Consider the following 23,244-nt stretch of genomic DNA (forward strand, 5'->3'; position numbering starts at 1 on the left):
GATTGCGTGTTTAAAACGTGAGGCAGACTGACATCAACAGGAAACAGAGGGGGTTTGAGTAATGCATTTTTTACATCAGCCATCCACATTACTCACTAAGACTAAGGTGTGAAGGTAAAGTCCGGTTCACTGTGTTTATATTTCCACTGTTGTGGGATTTTCGTGGAGAGATGAAAACTATATATTTTTGGAAACCTTATGGTATAAGCAATGAGAAAAACAATGTTTCCATTTGCCCATGACATTTGGTAAAATTGTGCAATTATAAAATCTTTCCATTAGAGTAAATGGGCAGAACTCCCCATTCAGTCATTGCTATGGTTACTCCAGGAAAAATATGTCAAGGGTTTCATTGGCTTTTTTGATGGATGCAATATTATTTAATAAGCAAATGTATAGCGTTGATACTCTCCACAAAAATCCGGCGAAATTACATAGTGACATAGTAGTCCGGGTATGAGAATATCTGACAGACAGACCCACTTTTGCTCCATCAAATGAATGACAAATTGAAGATTTTGTTTATTTTAACTGTCTTAAGCTCAGAGGTTTGCGTCTATATCAATTTGACCATTTACAATGATACGTGGCTACAACAGATTCTGTGAATATAGCCTATAAAAAACATGAAATAATCTGTGGCCTGTACCCAGTATCTCCTGTTCTCAAACAGCGACATTCATGTGCATGTTTTTTTGTTGTTGAAGTTCTTAGAGGTAGGAACTCAGAGCTCCAGTTATCAGGTTGAAAACATTTGACAAAAAAAATGACAAATACAGTCATGAAGCTGGTAAGACAAAATATGGATCAAATTCACCAAAACAGCGTGATTATATCAACGTGTAATAGACAATGTCATTAGCCTCAGAGCAATGAGCATGTTTTATAACTGCCGAGGTTAAAGCGCTGCGCAGGAGCCACAGTCAGCGGGAGAGTGGCAGTGGACTCCTCAGAGCTAAGTACACAAGAAATCATGTTGTTCTTTCTAAAGCTCATGTGGAGAAGGACACCTGGACATATAATGTATTCAGAAGGGCGTTCCATTTCAAATTTGCAGGTAAGAAATCCGACCTCTGAGAACTCTTTTTCACATTTTACAGCTTTCAGAGTTTGTCACAGGCTGCACATCAGCACAGACCTGCTCCCAGGTTTGCAATCGATAAAGTGGTTCATCATTAATATAAATGAAAGAATTATTGATTTAATTTTTTCATCTGCTTTCACAATACACTCTGTGGCAGTGGCTCCCTCTGGGGTGGGAAGCACTGGAATTGCAGGGAGTCCTAAAAGCTTTATCTGGTCAGAGTAAAAATGATCATATATAAATCGCTTCCATTGGTAGCGCTCTTTATAAGCCTGTGTTACAAATTTCTCAAAAGCACTACATTGTAGTATTTATTACTCCATAATAGCAACTTACTATTGTATCCAAAACTGCCCTGGGGTAGACTGATGGAAGCGAGGCTGCCAATCTGTGCCATCGGTCCCTCGGACCGCGGTGAAAGGATTATGCTCTACTGTACTACAAAAAAGGTTGGGTGTGGAGTGTAGAGTAACATCTATAAAAGACTGAATGCTAAGAAAATGATGGCAAGACATACATTTTAAATGAATAGGGTTTAACCTAAAAATGTAAAGAGAGTCCGCACAGCAGCAGGAGCTCCCAGTTTTATATTTAGTCACATAGTCAATACTAAAATTGGGAGCTCCTTCTGCTCTTTACAGTTCTACTGTTGCTTCATTTTCATCCAGCATGATGGATGTGCGTGTTCATTTCTCCCGCTATGGATTTAACCTAAAACCTACGCACAAACAACTAACAAAAGGGCTGTTACTATGACAACAATGAGAGGAAGCAGAAGAAAAATCAAATGGGTGACGCGTGCTAAACCAGTCGATTCACGTAAGAGGGATTCTTTATTTTTTTTGTCCTTTGGCTCAAGTGTGGTCCTTTTTTCAATCATAAATACCCTTGACACGTTTGTTCTCAGAGTCGAAAGGCGTCTTGAGGTGAGCCTTGGCTTTGTACGTCACCCCCATCCTCTCCAGGGTGAACTCTCCGCTCCTTATGAAGTCAGCACTCACCTGAACATAGAGGGATAATATGACCATGATGTCACACATGTTATGTCTTCATTATGGACACAAGAGAAGGACATATTGTGCAGCTTTTATACAAAATCAAATGGAGAAAAGACATTGTGTTGTGTGCTGAGACAATATATCAAACTATACATTCACCCTCTCCCACACCTCATCTCCAACACCTCTACTGCTTCCCCCACGCTCTACTTGGATGCCGCATAATTTGCAAAAGATCGGAAGACGGTGGAAATGCCCACTTTATCCATTAGCTCTGTTAAGACCTTTCCCCAAACGCCTTGTCACTTCAGAACAGACAATTTGGCAGAGTTCATATTTGACGCTGGGGAACATTAGTGAGTGAAGCACGAGTTATAAAACGCTGACAGCTATTCTTTGGCTCATAACTCAACGTCGGTGCCTGAAACAGAGGGAGTTCATTTTCTCCACCTCTGTTTCTGCCTTACAGCCCCTGCACAGATCTGTCCGTCTCACGTCTGCTCTCACAATGATCCGCTTTTACTACATCGAAGGCTACACCTTTTTGTTGTAATATTTCACAACTTTCCATTTGGATGAGGTTTAAAGTGTTGTTTGTTTCGGAGCTTTCTTTTGTTGTCGCCTTTGGAAATATCCACCGTCTTTTAGTTCATCACTACAGTCATCTTTCAAGCAAAAATAGAAATATCACGTTAGCGACATAAAAGCGAAAGGAAATAAATTGATGTGCATCTGACAATCTCTATGAAAGCTACAATATTGCACACAGCAAACAGCAGCACTTGGCAATGGAGATAATTCAATCGAGCGATGGGAACGGTAATAACAGTCTACTTGTTGTAGCCTTGAGTGACAGACAGTGAGAAAAAATAAGCCTGGTGGAAAGGTAATGTGGAAAATTGGTGGAAAAAAAGAAATGACAAAATAAAAGAAGACATTTAATCAGGCAGAGAAGCAAGTCAAATGTAATGCTTTTGAATGCCATTTTAATGCCACAAACACTAAACTTTAATGCCACAAATGGAAACTGCAACTGAACATGTTTTAGAAATTTAGACCATCATTTAGGTATTTTTGATGAACTTAAGGCCAGTCTGAATCCAATGTAATGCTTTTTAATAACATTGGGCTTGATTCTATCGCAGCCTTAAACACGACAAGCTGTCCTGTCCAGTTTTTTCTTTTTTATGTTAATGTTAATGTTAATGTTAATGTTGAGTGGTGTTTAGTTATGGAATTGCAGATTCTGCAAGAGTTATGAAAAGAAGAACAAAATAAGGCAATTTCAGGTAGTTACACATGTTGCTGTGACGGTAAATTCGCCTTGTTATGATTATTGTGGCATTATTTAATCAAACTGTGTTAAGATGCTGTTATTAATGTAAATAATTCCTCCCTATGGGAAATGTAAGCAACTGAGTAGATGCGTTCCAGTCATGCATCACATTTTCTTCTGATGTAAATGCCTTTTGAGGACACTTATCTACTCAAGGAATAGACTTTTCTTTTTTTTTTTTTTTGCTAAGTTCTTATTTGCTGTGGACATAGTCCTCACATATATATTACTGTGGAATGCAAATGTTTATTATGGTGAATGTGTGGAAGGCGCTCATAAGATTCTTACTGCAGCCTACACCTCTGAGCATCTATGACTGTCTAATGTGTATTTTTGTAAATTAAGCTGCTCAAATAAACTAAACTGAACTAATTCAAGTCAAATTTTCTCCAAATGAGTGCAGCTGATAGTCAGTAGTTAACACACACACGAGCGTCCCGGCTCCCGACAATTTGCTAAACGTCTCTCACCTCTCTTTACCTCCTTTCACCCTGAACTGTCTTTAAATAAAGCCTACAGGCAAAAATATCCTGAAAAATCCTCTGAATTATCAGCGTTTATACGGTAAGTAGTATCTCTCATACAGACTAATGAGTCGGTGGAGTAATTACCGCAGATAATAGAGTTCAGAAGAAAATGAAAAGGTGCAGATTGTGTGTGTGAGGTCCTCACCACTCCTCCGTCTGGGTTGCGAATGTATCCGTAACCAATAGTCTTGTCGATATAAAAGCCATAGTCAGAGCGTCTCAGGTGGCCGACAGGGACACCGTTGCGGAAGATCGCCTCGAGACCAAACATGGGCATTTTCCTGTTTCACAAGAAGCAACGTGAGGAAAAAAAAATATGATCCAGTAAACAAGCAAGAGGTACACATTTTGTACATACTCGTCAATGGTAAAACAGACTATCTTTCTCTTCAGACCGTCCTTCTTCTGTTTTTCCAGGATATCACGTCCCTGGAATGGGATGGTGCTCTTGAGTTTGCAGGTGAAGGCCAAACCTGCCTCTAGTGGTGTGTCATCAGGACGGAGGTCAGCGTGCCAGTGTCGGTAACCTAAAGGACACATCATAACAAATGACAGAACAAAGTTAAATAAAATGTATTTTCCCCCACGTAGCATACCCGTTCTATAAAAGAAATATTGCATGTTGAGCAGAAAATTACGACCAAATTTATCATTGACTAGGGCTAAATGTTGATGCATTTATCATTTTTTGTCTTTTTTCATTAGAAAGATTTTTCTGGTGAATTAACGTTATAAAAGTAAAATGCATACATTACAGTATATTCTTTCAATTTGTGCCTATTATCTCCCATGCAGCATGTGCTACTTTGGTGTGCTGTGTGTAACCGTAACCTTTCTCTATGCTGAGGGAGTCGATGGCCCGATAGCCTGAGTTGATGATGCCGTGTTTAGCCCCGGCAGCCATGACAGCATTGTAGACTGGAATACAGGAGTCTTTGGGAATGTGCAGCTCCCAACCCAGCTCACCGACAAACGACAGGCGCATAGCTCTCACCTGCAAACACCAGAGGGCTAAAGATAAGAAGGACCAAGCCTTTGGTCTCCTATTGAGCTCATACGACACAAATACTTTATCCTCAAGGACTCTCCGTACTTTTAGTGAATGTTAATGCCAACCACTTTGGTGTGCAAGCCTGTGTGCGGCAGTGAATATCAATGCAAGAGATGCAACAGCAAGATAAAGTGTACAAAGAGGAAAATGAAAATGAAATCTAGCCTTAGAAATCTGCTCTGAAAGGTAAGTGGGAAGGCGGGCTATATAAAGGCTACCCTTTGAAATATGGGCTACAGTATGAATCATGACTTGACATGACGCTCACTTAGGTTCAATTTAGCTACATGTGAACAGGAGTCGTAATAGAAAATGAAGCTACTATAGTATTTACTTGGAAGCTTTTCTGGCAGTATGGGGAGTACACGTGGCAAGAAAAGTGTGATTCATTTCAATTAATATTTTTAATCTCATTAAACCTTATGTAATTAATCGGAATTAAGTGAAAACGTCCAGGCCCTGGTAATTACAGTGCCAAGAAAAAGTAAGTACAACCGTCTGCCAAAATTGGTCACTAAATGTGGTCTGATCTTCATCAAAATCACAGGAATGATTAAACAGTGTCTGCCTGAACTAATGCCACCCACACATGTACATTTGATCAGGTTTTTATTGGCCACAAGATGTAAGCATTCACAGGAGAGCGTGGAATAAGTAAGTACACCGCCTGAATCTTTTTGTAAAGAGGAATGGTCCAAGATTCATCCTGATGTGAGCGTCTAATCTGCAACTACAGAAAAGCAGTTATTGCTGCAAAAGAAGGATCAGACAGATATTTAATACAGGGGTTCACTTACTTATTCCATGCATGTTGTGAATGTCTCAGGTCTTTCTGCAAGATATCAAAGTTTGTGAATTCATTGTTCTATTCTACAGTAGCACTACTCCACAGTAGTGCTGTGGAGCTGGATACTGTGGAGTAGTGCTACTTTCACAAACCAAAGTTGAATAGTTTGGGAGGAACATACAATGTCATGTGTGGAGGACAAATGTTGCCTCAGGGCTTGGGCAGCTTGCTATCATCAATAGAAGAGTTTATTCACTATTATTCATTCAAGTTTATGAAGATATTTTGCAGAAAAAACAGACATTCACAACATGCATGGAATAAATAAGTGACCCCCTGTATTAAATACCTGGCTGATCCTTCTTTTGCAGCAATAACTGCTTTTCTTTTTGCAGATTAGACGCTCACAACGATCTGGATGAATCTTGGACCATTCCTCTTTACAAAACAGCTGCAGTTCAGTGAGATTCGGGGGGGTGTACTTACTTATTCCAGGCTCTCCTGTGAATGTTTACATGTTGTTGCCAATAAAAACATGATAAAATGCAAATGTTTGTGTGGTATTAGTTCAGGCAGACACAGTTTAATCATTCATGTGATTTTGATGAAGATCAGACCCCATTTTATGACAAATTTAGGCAGAAATGTGAGAAATTCCAGATGGTGTACTTACTTTTTCTCTGCACCGTCTTTATTTATTGAGAGTTTATCTAAGCTGGGTGTTTTTTATTTTGTTGCTGGCTCAGAAGCCGGCGCCTTGCATAAGCTTCAACCCCCCAAAAAATCATAAAAATCCTAAAGTAAACATGCCCTCCACCAGCAGGAGCCACGAGAGCGAAGCCTTGCTGCCAGGCCTAGTTCTCTCTAGGCCTTGTGTTAATGCCAACTAACGCTGGCAGGGTATACAGGCTTATGGCTATTCACAACACTCACTTCAACAAAGAACACAGATGCACAGTGACTCCTAAAATGTAGACAAGCACAGAAATACATAAAGAGGCGCTCATAACCAGGCACACGTGGCGATCGCTCCAGCCGTGTACATTTGAAATGCGGGGAACAGAAGAGGAGAGCGGCTAATGAGCTGTGAGGGGAGTCGGGAGCAGGAGACCGAGGGAGCGCTCTGTTCTCGCAGCGGTGCAGCCATTAAAATGTCACCCAGACAAGGCCAGCAAGCCAGCAGGAACACAACACATTGGCACAAGCAACACACTCACAAACACAATGTGAGGATACAGTCTGCAATCAACACAGTGCTACATAATTCATGCAAGAGTGACTAAGACGGAACAAGCGCATTTGGGTGGACATATGTGCCTCTGCATGCACCAGAACACTGTGGACAACATGCGTGCTTTGATGTACGGCCAGGAGAGCGTGAAGGTCAGGGGCTCCTTAACAAATATTTACACTGGCCGGGGCTATGAGTTTGACGCCGACTCAAGCTAAAGCCAAATTGGTACAAAAACTAGTTGAATCTTGGGTAGCGCAGAAAAAAAAATTAAAGCTTCAAAGGTCGGTGAATATATTAGCCATTAAAAAGTCAAGTCAGTAATACTGAATATCCTTTCTCTCAAGTCAATGTGTGCAATGAAAATGTGAAATTGCTAAATTATGATTGGAGTTTCTGCGTGTCTCTGCATGGTCAGGTGGTCCTGTTAAGCCTGATCAGTATGCAGCTCAAAACCAACACATTCCATAAAAATACAGGGTGATTTACGTGGAGTTGCTCAATGTTACTGTCCAACCATAAATTGTGGATGCCACTAAATCATTTTTACCAATTGGTCTCACCACCATATGCTACAGATGTTCATTTACAGTGTACAGCTATATATATGACTTTGTATAAAGTTAGCTGTATGGAATGCTTGAATGATGCGATTCATAGATTTTCTGCTCCTAACAGCTGAGTAGAAAGTCAACAGCCAAAAACTGCGGAATAAATATGCAGCCAAAAATCACTTCCCTGTTTTTCTTTTGAAGCGCACACAAACACACAGTACAGTTGACTAGGTGTGAACCCTCGACCTTTGCGTTCCTAAACCACACCACAGGAAGACTCCAAGTCCAAATATGGAGGCGCAATCATTTTCAATCATCTCCACCTGGTTCTGCAGGTTTTCTGTCCATATAAACGTAGCCAGTGACAGAGCACCACTCTTCACTAAAATGGCTTTCTTGGGTGATGGCAGATCTGCTTTTCAAAGCTATAATTAAACCAAATTTTTACATACACTTTATCAAAAGGCACATATGCATTTTTTGCTCAGTGTCTGACATGAAACCAGAATTAACTTTTACTTTTTTTTTTAAATAATAATAATGGCTTGCGCTTTACAAGCCTAGGCCAAGGTCAGTTACAATTTTCAAATTATTTATATTTGCTAAATGCCAGAATAATGAGATGTGTATATATATATATATATATATATATATATATATATATATATATTTGCAATTTCAAGACACTTGAAGGCGCCACGTTCATTGGTTCAAACAATTATACTTAAGTATAAAAAGATGGAAATCCCCAGTCATCACACAGGTCAATGGCAGGTTCTGTCTCAGAGATGAACGTGCTGTGTCTGAAACATGTGAATATCAACCCAAGAACAAATGCAAAAGACCTGGTGAAGATGCTGAACCTGGTAAGAGTTTGTCATTATCCAGTGAGTGAGACAAGTACTGCACCGACATGGGCTGAGAGGGAACTCTGCAGGAAGAAGCTCTTACTCCAAAAGAAACACAAAACAGCCATATTGGAGTTTACAAATGCACACAAGGATAAAGACTTAAATTTTTGGAGACATGTCCTGTGGTCTGAGGGGGAAAAAAATCTAATTGTTTGGCCATAATGACCATGGTCACGTTTGGAGGAAAAAGGGGGAATCTTGCAGCCTGAGAACACCATACCATCTGTGAAATACGGGGGTGGCAGCATCATGCTGTGGGGCTGTTTTGCTGCGAGAGGGACTGGTGCACTTCACAAAATAGATGACATCATGAAGAAAGAACACTATGTGGAAATGTAGGAGCAACATCTCAAGACATCAACCAGGAAGTTAAAGCTTGGGCGCAGATGGGTCCAAATGGACAATGACCCAAAGCAAACTGCCAAACTGGTTACAAAGAGGCTTAAGGATAAACAAAGTAATTGTTTTGAAGTGGTCATCAACAAGTCCTGATGGCAATCCAGTTGAAAATGAATGGGCAGAGCTGAAAAGGTCTGTGCACTCAAGGGCCTACAAATGTGTCTCAGTTACACCAGTTCTGTTTGGAGGAGTGAACCAAAAATACTGGCAACTAATTGTGAGAAGCTTGTGAAAGGAAATCCAAAACGACCCAAGTTATGCAGTTTAAAGGCAATGCTACCAAATATTAATGAAACTTATGTAAACTTTTGGTTTTGTAAAAAGTAATACAAAATTTCTTCTGGCATTTAGCAAATAGAAATAATTTTGAAAATTCAAATGGACCTAAACAAGTGAAAATGATTTCGGGTTTCATGTCAAAGTCAGAAAAAAATGCATGTGTCTTTTTACAGTGTATGTAAACATCTGGTTCCCACTGTATAATATAGTATTAAACATTTATAAAACAGAAAAGTGAGTGTGTAGACCTCACCTGGTGCCCTGCTGCATTTACAACTTTGTGGGTTGAGAATGGAAAGGCTTCATTGCTGAGGTCTGTGTCCAACACCTCTTGAAGCACAGCTCGACTGCAAAACAAAGTTATAACTGGCATTAAACATAAATGCATTTGTTGATATTGCAATGCGTATGATAATCAACCATTAAATGTTTTGCCTGCCTCCAGCAGCTTTCCGTGGTCCAACGAATATTATTATATAACGATGAGTCAACAAAATGGGCCTATGTTTAGTAGCTTTATCTTCAGTCTGTGCGAGTGTAGGCAGGGATTACAATGTGTGATGTCTTTCAAGGGATATTTTTTCACATTGCGTGGCACTTGGCCAGGGCCTGATGTATTTGAAGAAAGGTATGAGCTGTGCTTTGAGTAGATGCTGCGCAAATCTGTGTGCTAAATCAATACGATGCATGTTAGGGTTCAAGAAAAACATTAAAAGATTACCTTTCCTCTATGGCTGTTTTATTTCAGTAATAACGCGAGCAAAAGGTCCAGAATAGTTACAGAGACAGGCTTTCAAGCTGTTTTTTTGCGCTAGATTTCATGTTGCAACATCCTTTCACGGTGAACTGTTTTTTGTGGGGGGGTTTTCCCTCTCACTCAAATTCTTCAGACACCACTGCAGATCTGGCACTTTGTCACAATGTAGATACAATAAAACACAAGCCTTTTTTTGTCAATTATGGTGGTTGTAGCAGTTCAAAATTCTCCTAAAAATGTGCGTCTGATTTCCTATATTTTTCTCCAGACTGACATCCAATTTCCATCTCTTCACTGCTTTGTTTGCTCAATTCAAAAGGCCTGAAAGCAAGGGCAATTAGCTAAATATAATCAGCCAACAGTGCCGATCCGTGCATGCACTATGCCCACATGTGTGCCTGGGTGACGAGGGGCTTGTAACCGCCAATTTGTTTTCCTAACATGCCACTTAGCCGAGGTTCTCATCTCGGTACACGCACATGCTCAAGAGGGTCTTGCTCAGAATAAATCAGAGTTTCATGTTTTATAAATAAGGTCTGTAATTAAAAACGCAGATCGCTCTTAGCCCGTCTAGAAATGACTGGCAAGCTTAGCGTGTGACTAAGTGCCAGATCTACAGTAGTGTCTGTAGAATTTGAATGAGAGGAGAGAAAAACAACAAACAGTTATATATGCACTCTAATTGCCCCGGTGCTCGAGCTACAAGGAGATTAAATAACTTTAAGAAAAACATTTAAACATTGCAATCTGTGTAGATGACAGACAACATGAAAACGTGAAATTTGAACCAATGTTTAAACCACACAAAATCTAACAAAACATAAGACACACCATTCAAAGACAAGTGATATATGGTCTCCAATAATCAATAAGCACAAGGACTGCACAATATACATCCTTTTACAAACAGTGCCCACAATTTATGTGTGGCTACTGTACACGGCTGTTCTCCTGCTTATTGTTGTTGCCCGAGCTGCAGCTTCCGTATTTTTCCATAAGAACAAATGAGGAGAGTCACATTTTCAGCATGAAGACAACAATATAGGAGGAGAGATGGACATATGTATTGAGGCGGAGGAGGTGATGTCGGCAGCTGATTAATGTAACTAATAAAATAACTTGTAATCTAACAGTTAATATTAAAATCAAGTAATCAGTAAAGTAACTGTTACTGTTACTTTTTAAAGGAGTAATCTGGAATCAAATTGAATACTTTTTTAAGCACAGATTACTTTTGTGCAGTCCTAATCAACGCTGCTGATTAGGACTGCACAGCATAATTGACAAATCTTTTTGTTTGTGCTTCAGTGAACTATAAACAAACTCCAAGTGTGTCGTGCACAATGAAATCGAAGAAACGAGTGTCTTGTATTGAGTCACAAAATCATCATTTGATTGTGTAACATTGTAAAGAGCCGTGTCTAACTGCAACATCTTTTTAAGGAGGTTTTGTGACATAAATATGAGGCGGATAATCATAAAACAAACAGCATTTTGCAGCCAGTGAGTCAATGAACACTTTTATGAAGTTAAATAGGGAGAAAGAGTGTGAGAGCGCCAAACCCGTTTATTTGTGAATGATTAAAACTAAGGGTGTTTTTCTGACAACTCCAAAAATGCCTGTGCTGCCTCTTGCAGATATGCATGTTGTTGTACATGAAGCTGAAATTAAATAAATAAGTACCATGATGTTTAACCAAAGCTTTAGAAGTATACATGCAGCTCACATGCATGAAAAATAAAACATGCAATGTAAAATATTAAAATCGCACCAGTCGACAATATCTGTCAGAAAAATTGGGTTTTTTGTCAAAATGGTGCAGCCCTTTATATGTACACTCAAGGCAACTATACTCCTCCTTGATTAAATTCTTAAAACTTAATAGTAAATGTGATCTAGTCATGATGTACTCACCAAGTTTTAAAAAGAACGCTGACCAAACAGTGCAATTTGACCACCTCCTTCTACCCTGTTCATGGTGTTATTTTTAGTCATTCCTTTGCTGTTCATGAGCACAAAGGTCTTTTTTCGTACAGCCATCATAAGCAACATGCCCTATTATATAGATATGCTGCAAGGCTATATAATGCAAAGGAACATAAAAAGAATTTTCCACAGTCATTGTGTTATCATTGATTTTAAATTTGACGTCAGTAGGCTTTGAAAAGCACATGGGCTATAATTGCACCGGAAGGAGCGGGGAGAGGCGGCCCAGCGATATCAAGACAGAAGCAGCAGATATCGACAGCCCACAAAGGGGAGAGTGGCCGAACCCTGGCACTGCTGAGAGGCGAGAACAAAGACAGAGGGAGGCGATGGGGAACGACAGGAGGTGAAAGGGGAGGAACAGTGAGACGAGGAGTACACAAACAGATCAGTGCGAGCTAAAGGTGGTCTGTGCTTCGAGGCAACAACAAAAGGAAAGAGAAGAAAGTAACTTGTGATGGGCTACCTGTGCTACTGTGAGGAGCCAAGAATGGAGATATTTTCACATCCTCAAGAAATGGTTTGGTAATGCAACCTCAAAGCTCGCTCAAAAGATGACTATTGCACTGCACTGTACACAGACAGCAGCTATAAGTCTGCAATGTACTGAATGCATCTGCTGCTCACACAAGTCTAACGGCCAACATTTAAACATCTACATCTTTGTCTACAATTGCAGCTTCATGTGAAAGCAAATTGAGTGAACACCTCTTAGTTTGGGATTATCGGATTGTACAGAGAAGTCTCCAGAGCTTTGTGAATTTGGTCATAATAAAGAACACGTGCAGTGACTTTCCCAGCATGTGGACTCACTGGTCTCTCAGCCCATACAGGAAATCACAGTTTGCATGTGGGTGTCTTTTTTCTAATACAGACCATTATTTTTGTGTCTGAAGCAAAATACTGAGTTGATGTGAATTTCCGGGAAGCGTGTGAGCCAATTTGTCAAGAACAGCGTCTTGTTCCTTCGGTTTCCTCTACCTCTTGGGCCCCTGGATGCTGATCATGCCCATGTCCTCAGAGTGGTCTGTGAGCTGGCAGCGAAAGCCTTGGTCCTGCAGAGCTGTAGAAATGTGGTTCCAGTTGTGTTCAGCCACACCACCTCCAATGGCCAGGTAGTACGTGTCACCTTCGGAGAGAGAAACATTGTGCACCGTGTAAATAATAAAGGAAGTAACCGAAGACATTTCATGGCATTGTTTCACCACAAAAAAACGTACCAGGAGTTTTGTTTAATTCATCGAGGTTTGAGAAATCCAGGATATTCAGATCTTACGCTCACCCCGACTTTCTGTACGACTCATTTAGTGCTACATTTGCCTCCACTATGTCACATGTTCTGCTAACATAACATTATTGCACTAAAGCTACAAAATATATTCTTATTCCTCCGTAGCAGCTAACACTGCACTTGACTGCCGCCTCCTTTCACAGCTTGAAAACGGGAAAAATCCGGTACCCCGCTTTGAGAAATAATAAGTTATTTTGAATTCATAACAGAGCGTAATACACTGTATAAGTCCTTCAATAATTGATGGCGCTTTAGTACAGATGGATGAAGGTTGTCATAGGCCTAAGGACACTACACGCTGTCATGTGTCCATAAATATTTCACAGATAATCTCTAAAACCCTGCCCAAATACATGAGTGTGTCTCACCATTGGATTCAGGAGCCAGAGGTAGGTTGGCAGCACCGGGCTCCAGTCTGCTCACAGTCAGGTCCGCCTCGGATCCTCCTCTCTTATTCAGCATGCACGTGTAGACAGTGGACCCTGGAGTACACACAGGCCATTAGCGCCGCTGCTGGCATCTTAATTAAAAGACCTATGAAGGAAAATCTGACAAGTTCTTGCTTTAATGTCAGAAACACTTGGGCTATGTGCGAATACAACTGGAAATGCATCAATACTATTTATCTGCAAACTTTAATTGTAATTTGTAATGCATTGTCTTTGTCAATTTTAAATGAAAGTAATTATCAACCAGGGCAGGAACTTTTTAAAGCCATTTTCTTAAAAAAAAAAAAAAAAAAAAAGAAGCCCAAATCTATGAAACTGGCCATTTATCTTCTACTAAGAAGACTGCAAGAGTGGATTCTGTACCATGTTAAAAGTTAAAGATTTAAACCGAACACTTAGTCTGAACATTTGTGCTTAGGCTACTGGACTTCATTTAAAAAGACTGATTTGTTTTATTGTCTGAACACATGAAGAAGAACAGGCACAGAAGTTACGGCTAGAGCTGGTCCCATTTCAGCACTGCAGTCGGATTTTGTTCACACTCCTACTGCCTCAACCTCTGCCAACTCAGGTGAAACTGCCAATCACAGCTCTGAGCGGGTCTGGCTGTCAATATCATGGTGATTCAAAAGCAAGGTGTGCTGTGTGTACACCTACAGTGTCTCGGTATCCAGTTGTGAAGAAAAAAAGCATTCAGAATCAGATGGTGACAGTTTTCTTTCTTTTTTTTCATCAATAAGCACTTTATTCTGTCAGTCTTTTCACTCGGGCTGAAGCTTCATCCAGACTTACCAGGCTTTTTGTTGACATCAGCAGTGAATAACCAATCAGCTGCCTTTTTAGCATCTGGCCCGGTCAGATAGAACTTTCCGAAGTAGGACATGTTGAACACAGCCACACCATTCCTGCATGTAAGGCACTCGCTTTTGATCTGGAGAAACAAATAAAAAACAAAAATATTATAAAAAATCTGTAAAAAAAAACACATTTATTTATTTGTTTAAGTTTATTTGAGTCGGGACAAGGCAAGGCAACTTAATTTATACCACGCATTTTGTACACAAATGCCTTACAAAAGAAGATGTGTGAAATTACAATCAGGTTAAGTTAAAGAGACTAGATGCAAGTTGGTCATTTTATACTCACTACTGCCACCTCAGGTCTTACACGTAACTGCAATCTCTATATTAAGTTCGCGCATGACGGCACTTCAGACCCGAAGTAACAACATTTTGGGTGACAGTGCAGGATTTTAGAGGCAGTAGAATGTGCCCAGAATAGGTCTGAGCTCATTCTACACATTAGGGTATGGCTGGAACATGTAGGGGGGTGAAAATACTTTGTTTTAACATTTTTACACTCCGTATAGTTCCTTTAAGGCAAAGCACAAATATAGAAACATCAAGACATGGGAAATACACAGTACACCAGGGCAGGTGCTGGAATTTTTTCTTGGGTAGGGAAGGGGAGGGAGGGCGGCCGTGAGGGAGTTACGCAGAGGGATTGGGGCGTGGTTATGGAGGAGATGTGTGTGCAGTTATTTACATAGTCCTAGAATTTAATGTTGTGAATTAATGTTTGTAAATATAGTCGCAAAAGCCTCCACTCCCCACTGTCACTTGAGTGGGGAATGTTGACGGCATATGAGAGATAAGAGGTCCAGCTGCTTCAATCTCCTCTCAGGAGGAAAATAATTATTCCAGTATTAGTTCATGAATTTATAATTAATACGCGTTTACTTGGTCTCAGCATGAGTTCAGTTCTCCATTCACATTAATCCCTTTTCCTGCCATAGTATGCTACAAGCTTATGTTAAACTCTACAACATTTTAGCCGAAGCTAATTCTCAATGTCCGTCCCTAGTTGGGCCTTTACACAAAAATTAAACATCAGAATAATACAGTGCAGTGATGGTCACATTTCTGACCTCTAATGAAAGAATCTGAAGTGTTTGACACTTCAGTTCCGTGGGTAAACATTTCAAGGCTTTTGTGCAGAGAAAGCTGATTGTCCAAATGAAGCATTACACCTCACCTATTTTTTAACACCAAGGCATTGAAAGGTTGAAGGGTGAAGGGTCAATTACTAGCCTCATAAAAAACTAACAAAACACTAACTAACAAATGTTGAACCTTATCATTGTCCACGACGTTATAATGTTATGGCTTGAAACCCACCACAAGATGCCATAGAGAGCCATAGAGAACAATAAATTAATGAAGAAAACACTTATTTTTCTATAGTTTTAGTTGTCTGTGGACACTGTTTACAAGTAACATGTTTAATTTATAGCACTCTCTCCCAAACTGTTCATTGAAAATTGGATTTCACTTTTATTCATTTTTGTTGAAAGAGAAGACAATGAACTTTGTGCCAGTTTTTGTTTCTTATGGATAGGCCCCAAATTTACCCTGTTTTGACTATTAAGAGGTACAAGGCCAAGGAAATCAGCCACCACTTCAATATCAACCTATTCACATTCGCTTTTTCTTATATTCGGCATCTTACCACGTCATGGTGCGGTGGGAAATTGAAGGTGTATTCTTTGCCCAGTAGTTCATTGTATTTGTAGTTGTCATTCTTCGGCGTGTCATATGCACCATAGTAATCATAGTCTTTAACCTGCACAAACACAAAGAGTAGGTAGAAAATGTGTCATCGGGGTAATCGTCAAATATCTGTCTCTTTGCCCAAAAGCCTAACATTATGGGAATTAGATCATCTCACATTCCTATACAGTAAGAGCACTGAAGATACAAGTGCTGTAAAAGATCTATATGTAAACAGTGGGTCTCACAGGTGCAGCTCCATCTTTGTTGAACCAGCCCGGTCTCTCCCAGCCGTGCCTTTCCTGAAATACACATCCCTGCTCCGTCAGCGCCTGCAAATGAGAAAAACAACACACAGTTTGACCTTTTGCTTTTGAAAAGGGACGAGTGCACTTTAGAGTTTCATGTACTGTAGTTAAGTAATAGACCTATGGATGTATTAAAACTAAGATGTGGAAAAGATGTTTTTTTTGTTTTTTTGGGGGTGGTGGAGTTTGGAAATTCAACCTGGATAGACTCAAACAGATTAGGAAGATTTATTGACATGTATATTAGTTTTGGCGATCAGACCCCGGCGGTAGACAACGATGTATGAAAGTCAGTATGGATGAACATCTTGTAGTTAGGGATTTCTTCCCCCGGAGCCTGGACACTGGTGGTGGTATGGAAGACCCGTGAAGATGCAGCAGGTAGAAGCCATGGTCAGAAGAGGCGGAGATGGGGTGGAGGTGGGTCGCAGCGCAGCTGGGAAGTGAACGACCCATGATTGCTGGGGCTCAAAAGCGGGACCGAGGGCGATGATCGGCTGCTATGGAGGTGCGTCTCTTACGCTGATGGCTGAGGTGGAGGTGTGGCCCTCTCAGAAGCGGTCATTGGCTGGAGGTATGTGATGCTGAAATTAGTCTCCCAGGTTGAATTAACGCCTAGGCTTCATTAGTCTTAAAGGAACTCACCCCAATGGAGTCCTAATTAGTACCAGTGACTGAATTCTTGAGGTACTGTCAAATGAGGAACTCCAATGTGTGTCTTAAGTAAAGACAAAATGCCTCTGGTTCCTCCACACCAGAATTAATTCACAACTTCAACTGGATGGTTGTTTTAACAGAGCGATTGATGAAGAAACTATAGATTCCCCTGGTTTAAAATGCAGAGCAGCGTAGTGTGAACATTGTCTGGAGTTTGATAATTCAAATTTGATCTGGAGCTAGTTGTATTGATCGGTGCAGGTGAAACCATAGAAATGAACCACGCTTATGAAAAGAGTCCGTTCTGCACCTGTACAAAGCACTGTCGTAAAATTTGACATACGGCTTATTTACTTTTTTTTTTTTTAACTATTAACAATTAACAAAGATTTGCGTTTGTTCTTGTTGGCACGGTCTCCTGCTAAATTGACAGCCGCCCCCAGTTGGTAGGTAAGCTAGGCTCCGCAATGTACCGATCTGGCTCGAGCTGTCTCCTGCCAGAACTTCCCACACAGAGCTAAATTTAACCCCATGGTGCTGAGGTGGAGAAGGAGTGTGTGCTGCAGTGTCAGAGAAGGCCTGTTCCGTCTTCTGAAATAAACACACGCACGGCTTCCTTGAAGTAGCCCTTCTCATTACGTGTGCAGAGATGGCTTTCTCGGTGGATTAGGCGTTTAAGTAGCACTCAGCCACAATACATGCTGTAATGATTAGGGGAAGAGTGTGGGACACAAGCCTACTCGGACAATAGAAAAGGGCACTTGTGTGTGTTTCTTCATGTTGGGTAATAGAAAGTGAGTTGCAAGGTGATGGTCAACGAGAGGATCATAGACGGCACTTTACAGCCATTCAGCAACAGGTATTTCCATAAACGATCATACAGAGATAGAACTCAGTTAAATAAGAGATGCACTATGGACACACAATTTATCAACAATTTAATTTAGTCCAGACTCCATTTCCAAATGTATTAGTTGCATAAAGCCTTCTTTTGGTCTTAAGTTTGTCTTTGTTAAGTTTTGATTTTGGCAGTTCGACGAGGGAACAAATTGCTTCATACTGAATCATTTATTTAACGGTGCATACAGTGTCATAATCACTTTGTATAATTTTGTTATTGAATAAGAACTCAAATCTCCATTGTTCCTGTGCAGAAATTCTTGGAGCTCCTTTTATTTTAAGAGAAGGACATCTAAACTTGCCAATTGCTGTAAGCATTACTAATAAAAAAAAAAGTGTTAATTATACCCTTTTCACATTGACCACACACAAACTTTTAAAGTGCTTTTCCATTGATGGTGGAGACTTGATAAAACAAACAGAGAAGGGCTGTGGATGATGGCACGTCATTTCGCAAAGCCTCGCACGCAGGGCTCAAAAGTGCGACCAATTTGTAGATGCAAGAGTCTCACGTCTGCCAACGACTTGAAACCCCATATTATCTTTGAAAAAGATTCAAATGACCAGATGGATCCCATTTACGTAAACCTTTAGACTCAAATACGAAATCATGAAAAGACCCTGAGAGCAAACAGATTAATTACGCAAGCTCTTGGGGGACGGCACAAAACATATTAATGATGTCCCTACGCAATGGATATGACAGTAATGTGTTTGGAGAGAACGCTCACCCCGTCCTGCATGATGTGGGGACCAGAAGAAAATTGCAACAGTTAAAAGGTAAATAGTGGAGAGAGGGCCAGAGGAAACCAAGGCTAAGTGGGTCGTTAATGCATAAAATATAGTGGCAGGGCCCATTAGGATTTAGTGCCAACTGAGACACATCTAAGGCCACTGCAACTGGCGCTAAGTGTATCATTTGTGGTACTGCTCGCAGGGTTTGTATTGATAAAGTAGCTGCCTGACAACATGAAGCCAACTGTCCGTGTTAATCAGTGGCAATGTATCCAAAACAGTGCCGCTAAAAGTTCTGCTGCAAGTGCGAATATCAGCCCCATCCTTATACTTCCACTGGTTTCTCATCACAGATTAGATACACTCATATAAATCTGAAATAACTTATCACACCTCAAACCTCAGACCTGAAACCACGGAGCCTTATGTTCAGCTCGGTAATTAAAACATGTCCTTTTATTGATCTTTCATTCAAGATCCGGGCCAGGCGAGAATGTTTTTGATGTTTTAATTTGTAAACCTGTGTATGAAAAGTGCAACTTTGACTATGACTATGACTCGATAAGCACAAACACAGGACTCCAGAAATGTTGAGGTTGTAAACTAACTAGGCCTCATGATTATTTGACAAAAATGAAATGACATGAAAGACATATTGTGAGCCTTTTGACATGATGAGCTACTTTTATAAAACAAAAGCGACAGAGCTACTGCATCAAAGAAGCTTGTCTAATTTATATATTTTTTATTTATTTTATCCAAGTTTGTCCCTTGAGACTCAATGTCTCATTTACAAGAGAAATGTATAGAGGGATGTGAGTCATGTAGAATTATGTAGATTTATGTGATTTCAAGGAAAAATGAATTTAATTTTGTCCTTTTGTCTACTTTATGTACCTACTTATGTACCACAGTGGCGGCGCGGCTCAGTCGCAGCGGCTCAGGACTAACACCTGAACACAATTTCATTGTACGGTTGTACAATGACAAATAAAGCACTTCCTTAAAAGTTTGCAGATACTGTTCAAAATGTTCAGCCAAAGAAAATAAGCTGTTGCTTTTCCCACAGAATTATGAAACTGTGAATATTTGGTTAATGAAATGTGGGCAAAAGTTTTACTTTAGAATGTTTTATGTCGGCCTAGTATTAATAATGAATATAATTATAAGTGAAAAATGAAACGTGATTAATTTCACAAGCGCAATTAAAATAATTGATTGACAGCACTAAAACTAACTCAACTTGTAAACTTTTAATTTCAAGGGGAAAGCGTTCACTCACAGAGAAATAATGAAGAATGCAAAGCTGACAGACACGATGCGTTTGTCATTTAAATAATAATAATCATTCTTGCAGGGAAAAAAAAAAGAGTAAAGAAGAACGGACAATTGTGAGGTATTTCAAACTTATTTCATTGCTTTTATCTACCTTATGGAACGGGTCCCGCCTCATATTGCGACTGGCCAGCGGCTCATCAAAGGGGAACACCACAGAGTAGTTTTTAGCGTAGGACTCGTGGCTGCGTTCTCTGATCCACCGGTTGTTGTCGGTCAAGGAGTGATGGAAACGTCTGCAACAGGACAAAGAGTCACTTAAGAGACGCTCAATCAAAATTACAATAGTTCAGCCATAGGGTAGAGTTGTGTTTGAATGTAAAAAAAAAAAAAAAAATTATTGAGTGTAAAATGTAAAAAAAAAAACTGAAACTAGACAGCTGTTTGTGATTGCCCACTTCTATATACTGCCATGAGGAAGTTCCCTAGATGTGGAGTTGCCATCTCCCTAAATGCCCAGTCCAGTTGGTTTTGTGATTTAGATGCTTGTACTTGGGTAAAAGTAATTGAAGACTGTACACACTTTTGGCTCAAATACATTTTCTCCACTTTTTCCTGTTTGAGTGGACCCACCGAATGTCATAGCCGTACATGTCCTTCTCTGGGCGGCCGTGAATGATCCAGTGGGCCAGCTCCCTCCCACAGCCACCGCCCAACATCATGCCTGCAATCACAGCATGAGCTCAGAGAACCTTCCCGAGGAGAAGTACAAATTGGGTGTTCAATAAAAACGCAGAAAAAAAAGGATATATCACATGCTTAAACAAGAGGGTGGCTAGTTTTTAAATTAAGGCACCACAAAGATGATACTGTATAAGATGAAGATAGAATTGGAAAATCTTTTTATGAAATGCTGTCTCGTCCTTTTTAGAGATCAGTGCATTTATGTGGTTATTTCGGAACAGTTGCACATGGGCTGATAATACTGTACTTTTTAATGCTTTGAAATACAAAAAGGTGATTTAATAAGGTTTTCTTCCACCCCTCTCTATCCAGTTTTACACATTGGCGACAGTGGCTATTTAAGTGATATCTTGCCTTACAATCCTGGCCACCACACATGATGTCACAGGACATACATTATGAGCCCATGACTTTGTTCCATCAATTTCCCATAACCTACAGTTGCCCTGCAGGAAAACGACCTCATCCTCGTTGAGTCCTTTTTCTATTTCATTCTATACATCCGCAAAGCTGCACAGGGGAGGGGGTTAAAATCATCAATATCGACGACCACCATGAAACACTGTGTCCGTGTGTTCATCTTTGTCTTCTATCTTCCAATCTCACCTCAGATGCTGTCACTGAGAGCATTTGAATAGACTAATGGCGGGATGGGGGTGGGCCGGGGGCACAGATAAAGTGGGAGGGGATGATGGAGTTGCCCTGAGACGTGGGGAAGACGCGAGGCGGCGAGGCAGAGGTGGCACTGATAAATGTCAGTGGAGATAACCGCTGGGATGTGGGAGTGTGATTCGCCCCGTTTCATCTTGTCGCTCTTGTTGTAAAGGCCTGTGTCACTGCTGCTCTATCACTATTGGTTTATCTTCTGCAAACACTTCATCCATCTCGATCATTATCCACCAGGCACTCCGTCTCGCCTCATTTCTGTCAATCTCCATGCGTTGGTTTATTTGGGCTCTACTTTCTCACATTTACAGTGGCACAACAAGCAGACGAGACCCATATTGAGCAATGACGGGGGATAAATGTAGCATGTGTTCCTAAATCTGGGATGCCAAAAACAATAGGCTGTTGGTGCAAAATGTAATCAGATGTTTAATAGAATATTCCCTTGCTAATAAGAGATGTCCCGATCCGATATTCAGTACTGGTATCCGATCCAGGCATTCAGAGAATATCAGATCGGATTTAATGACTGGATCGGGTCCGATGCCACAGATGGTATAATGGCCGTATAATGCTATCGCTAAGCTAGGCTACTATTGCTAACCTGCCACTCACACCTGCTTCTTAAAAACTCACTGAGGACAATCCGCAGCCGCTAAAAACATAACAATGGCAAAGACCAGTGCCTTGCTTCCTTTGCAGTGCTGTCATTTATTTTTTACTGAGGAGTCAGCTCAGGCAGAATCCAATCCAAAAGCTGAGATGAGAGTGTTTTACATACACACTTAATGCAAAAATAATTAGAGTGTTTAAGGTTCAGGTAAAGGTATACTTTATACTTTAGACCTGAATGGCTTTAAGAAGCAAATAGAGCTGAAATAATATCTGTGGCAGTTGTTTTGTGAAAGGGCTTAAAATGCAGCCGTTTTTTGTTTTAATGTAAACTGGCCTACACAATAGCCAACATGGCACTTCTAACTAAACATTCGAAGCTAAACTTCTTGCATATTTATAAAAAGGCCTTTAATAGACGACAACTGGTGAAACTCCATGTAATACTACAGTAATACATAATATATAATGATACATAGTATATAAAAACATAATAATACAAAAAGACTGTATCGGATCGTTATCGGTCGGCATGAAGAGCCAACATATCGTATCGTATCGGGAGCTCAAAAAGCAGATCGTCAGCCCTATTGCTAATGTTTAGAACTCAGTACGGACATTGCACACATGATGTCCACAGTAATGTTGACTTCATGTGTGCATCCACCATTTGTTGTTAAATATTGCACTCCATATGTAACAATAAATGGTGGATGAAGCTAAATCCAAAACTGAAAGGGCTGCTTCATTAGAGCACATGTTGTAACCAATTTGTACAAGTAGTACAGTTGAGTATTTACATCCTGACTTTCCTCTATTTAAGGAATATAGCATGGTATTCAATGATTCCTGGCACATCTCATGAAAATAAACCAATGGAGATTTTAGAATGTAACATACTGGAGTTAATGCTTACACTAAAGCATTTGAACCCTACATTGTGTTGTAAATTCGGGCTGTTTTGAGTCACTTTTTCTATTGTATGCCTCTATTGGGAGTCTACAGTACTCTCTTTTTGATTGTACCTATGAAAGGTACAAGGTCAGTTAACAGTGAAGAATGCAGACAATGAAACGGACCAAACGGTGCAGATGTTAAGTGTAATTAAAATAATCATTTATAAAGAGCTGGACTGCAGTAGTTGTTGCTAGGCTACA

The 23,244-nt window shown here is 40.2% G+C and overlaps 1 protein-coding gene across 1 annotated transcript in view; it reads right to left on the reverse strand.

Annotated features, from left to right (window-relative positions):
• Positions 1 to 1,497: 1,497 nt before the first annotated feature.
• Positions 1,498 to 23,244, reverse strand: part of sardh (sarcosine dehydrogenase) — a 37,112-nt gene continuing 15,365 nt past the window's right edge. Inside the window, exons 11-22 of the mRNA XM_079582568.1 lie at positions 20,699 to 20,789; positions 20,220 to 20,361; positions 16,439 to 16,522; positions 16,150 to 16,263; positions 14,434 to 14,572; positions 13,561 to 13,674; positions 12,883 to 13,030; positions 9,406 to 9,504; positions 4,777 to 4,934; positions 4,304 to 4,472; positions 4,091 to 4,226; positions 1,498 to 2,085 (exon numbers count right to left, since the gene is read on the reverse strand). Coding sequence (XP_079438694.1) covers positions 1,957 to 2,085; positions 4,091 to 4,226; positions 4,304 to 4,472; positions 4,777 to 4,934; positions 9,406 to 9,504; positions 12,883 to 13,030; positions 13,561 to 13,674; positions 14,434 to 14,572; positions 16,150 to 16,263; positions 16,439 to 16,522; positions 20,220 to 20,361; positions 20,699 to 20,789 — 1,523 coding nt within the window. The 3' untranslated portion in view covers positions 1,498 to 1,956. The remainder of the gene's footprint in view (positions 2,086 to 4,090; positions 4,227 to 4,303; positions 4,473 to 4,776; positions 4,935 to 9,405; positions 9,505 to 12,882; positions 13,031 to 13,560; positions 13,675 to 14,433; positions 14,573 to 16,149; positions 16,264 to 16,438; positions 16,523 to 20,219; positions 20,362 to 20,698; positions 20,790 to 23,244) is intronic.

Source organism: Gobius niger (genome assembly GCF_951799975.1).
Source record: "Gobius niger genome assembly, chromosome: 2".
Taxonomy (NCBI): Eukaryota; Metazoa; Chordata; class Actinopteri; order Gobiiformes; family Gobiidae; genus Gobius; species Gobius niger.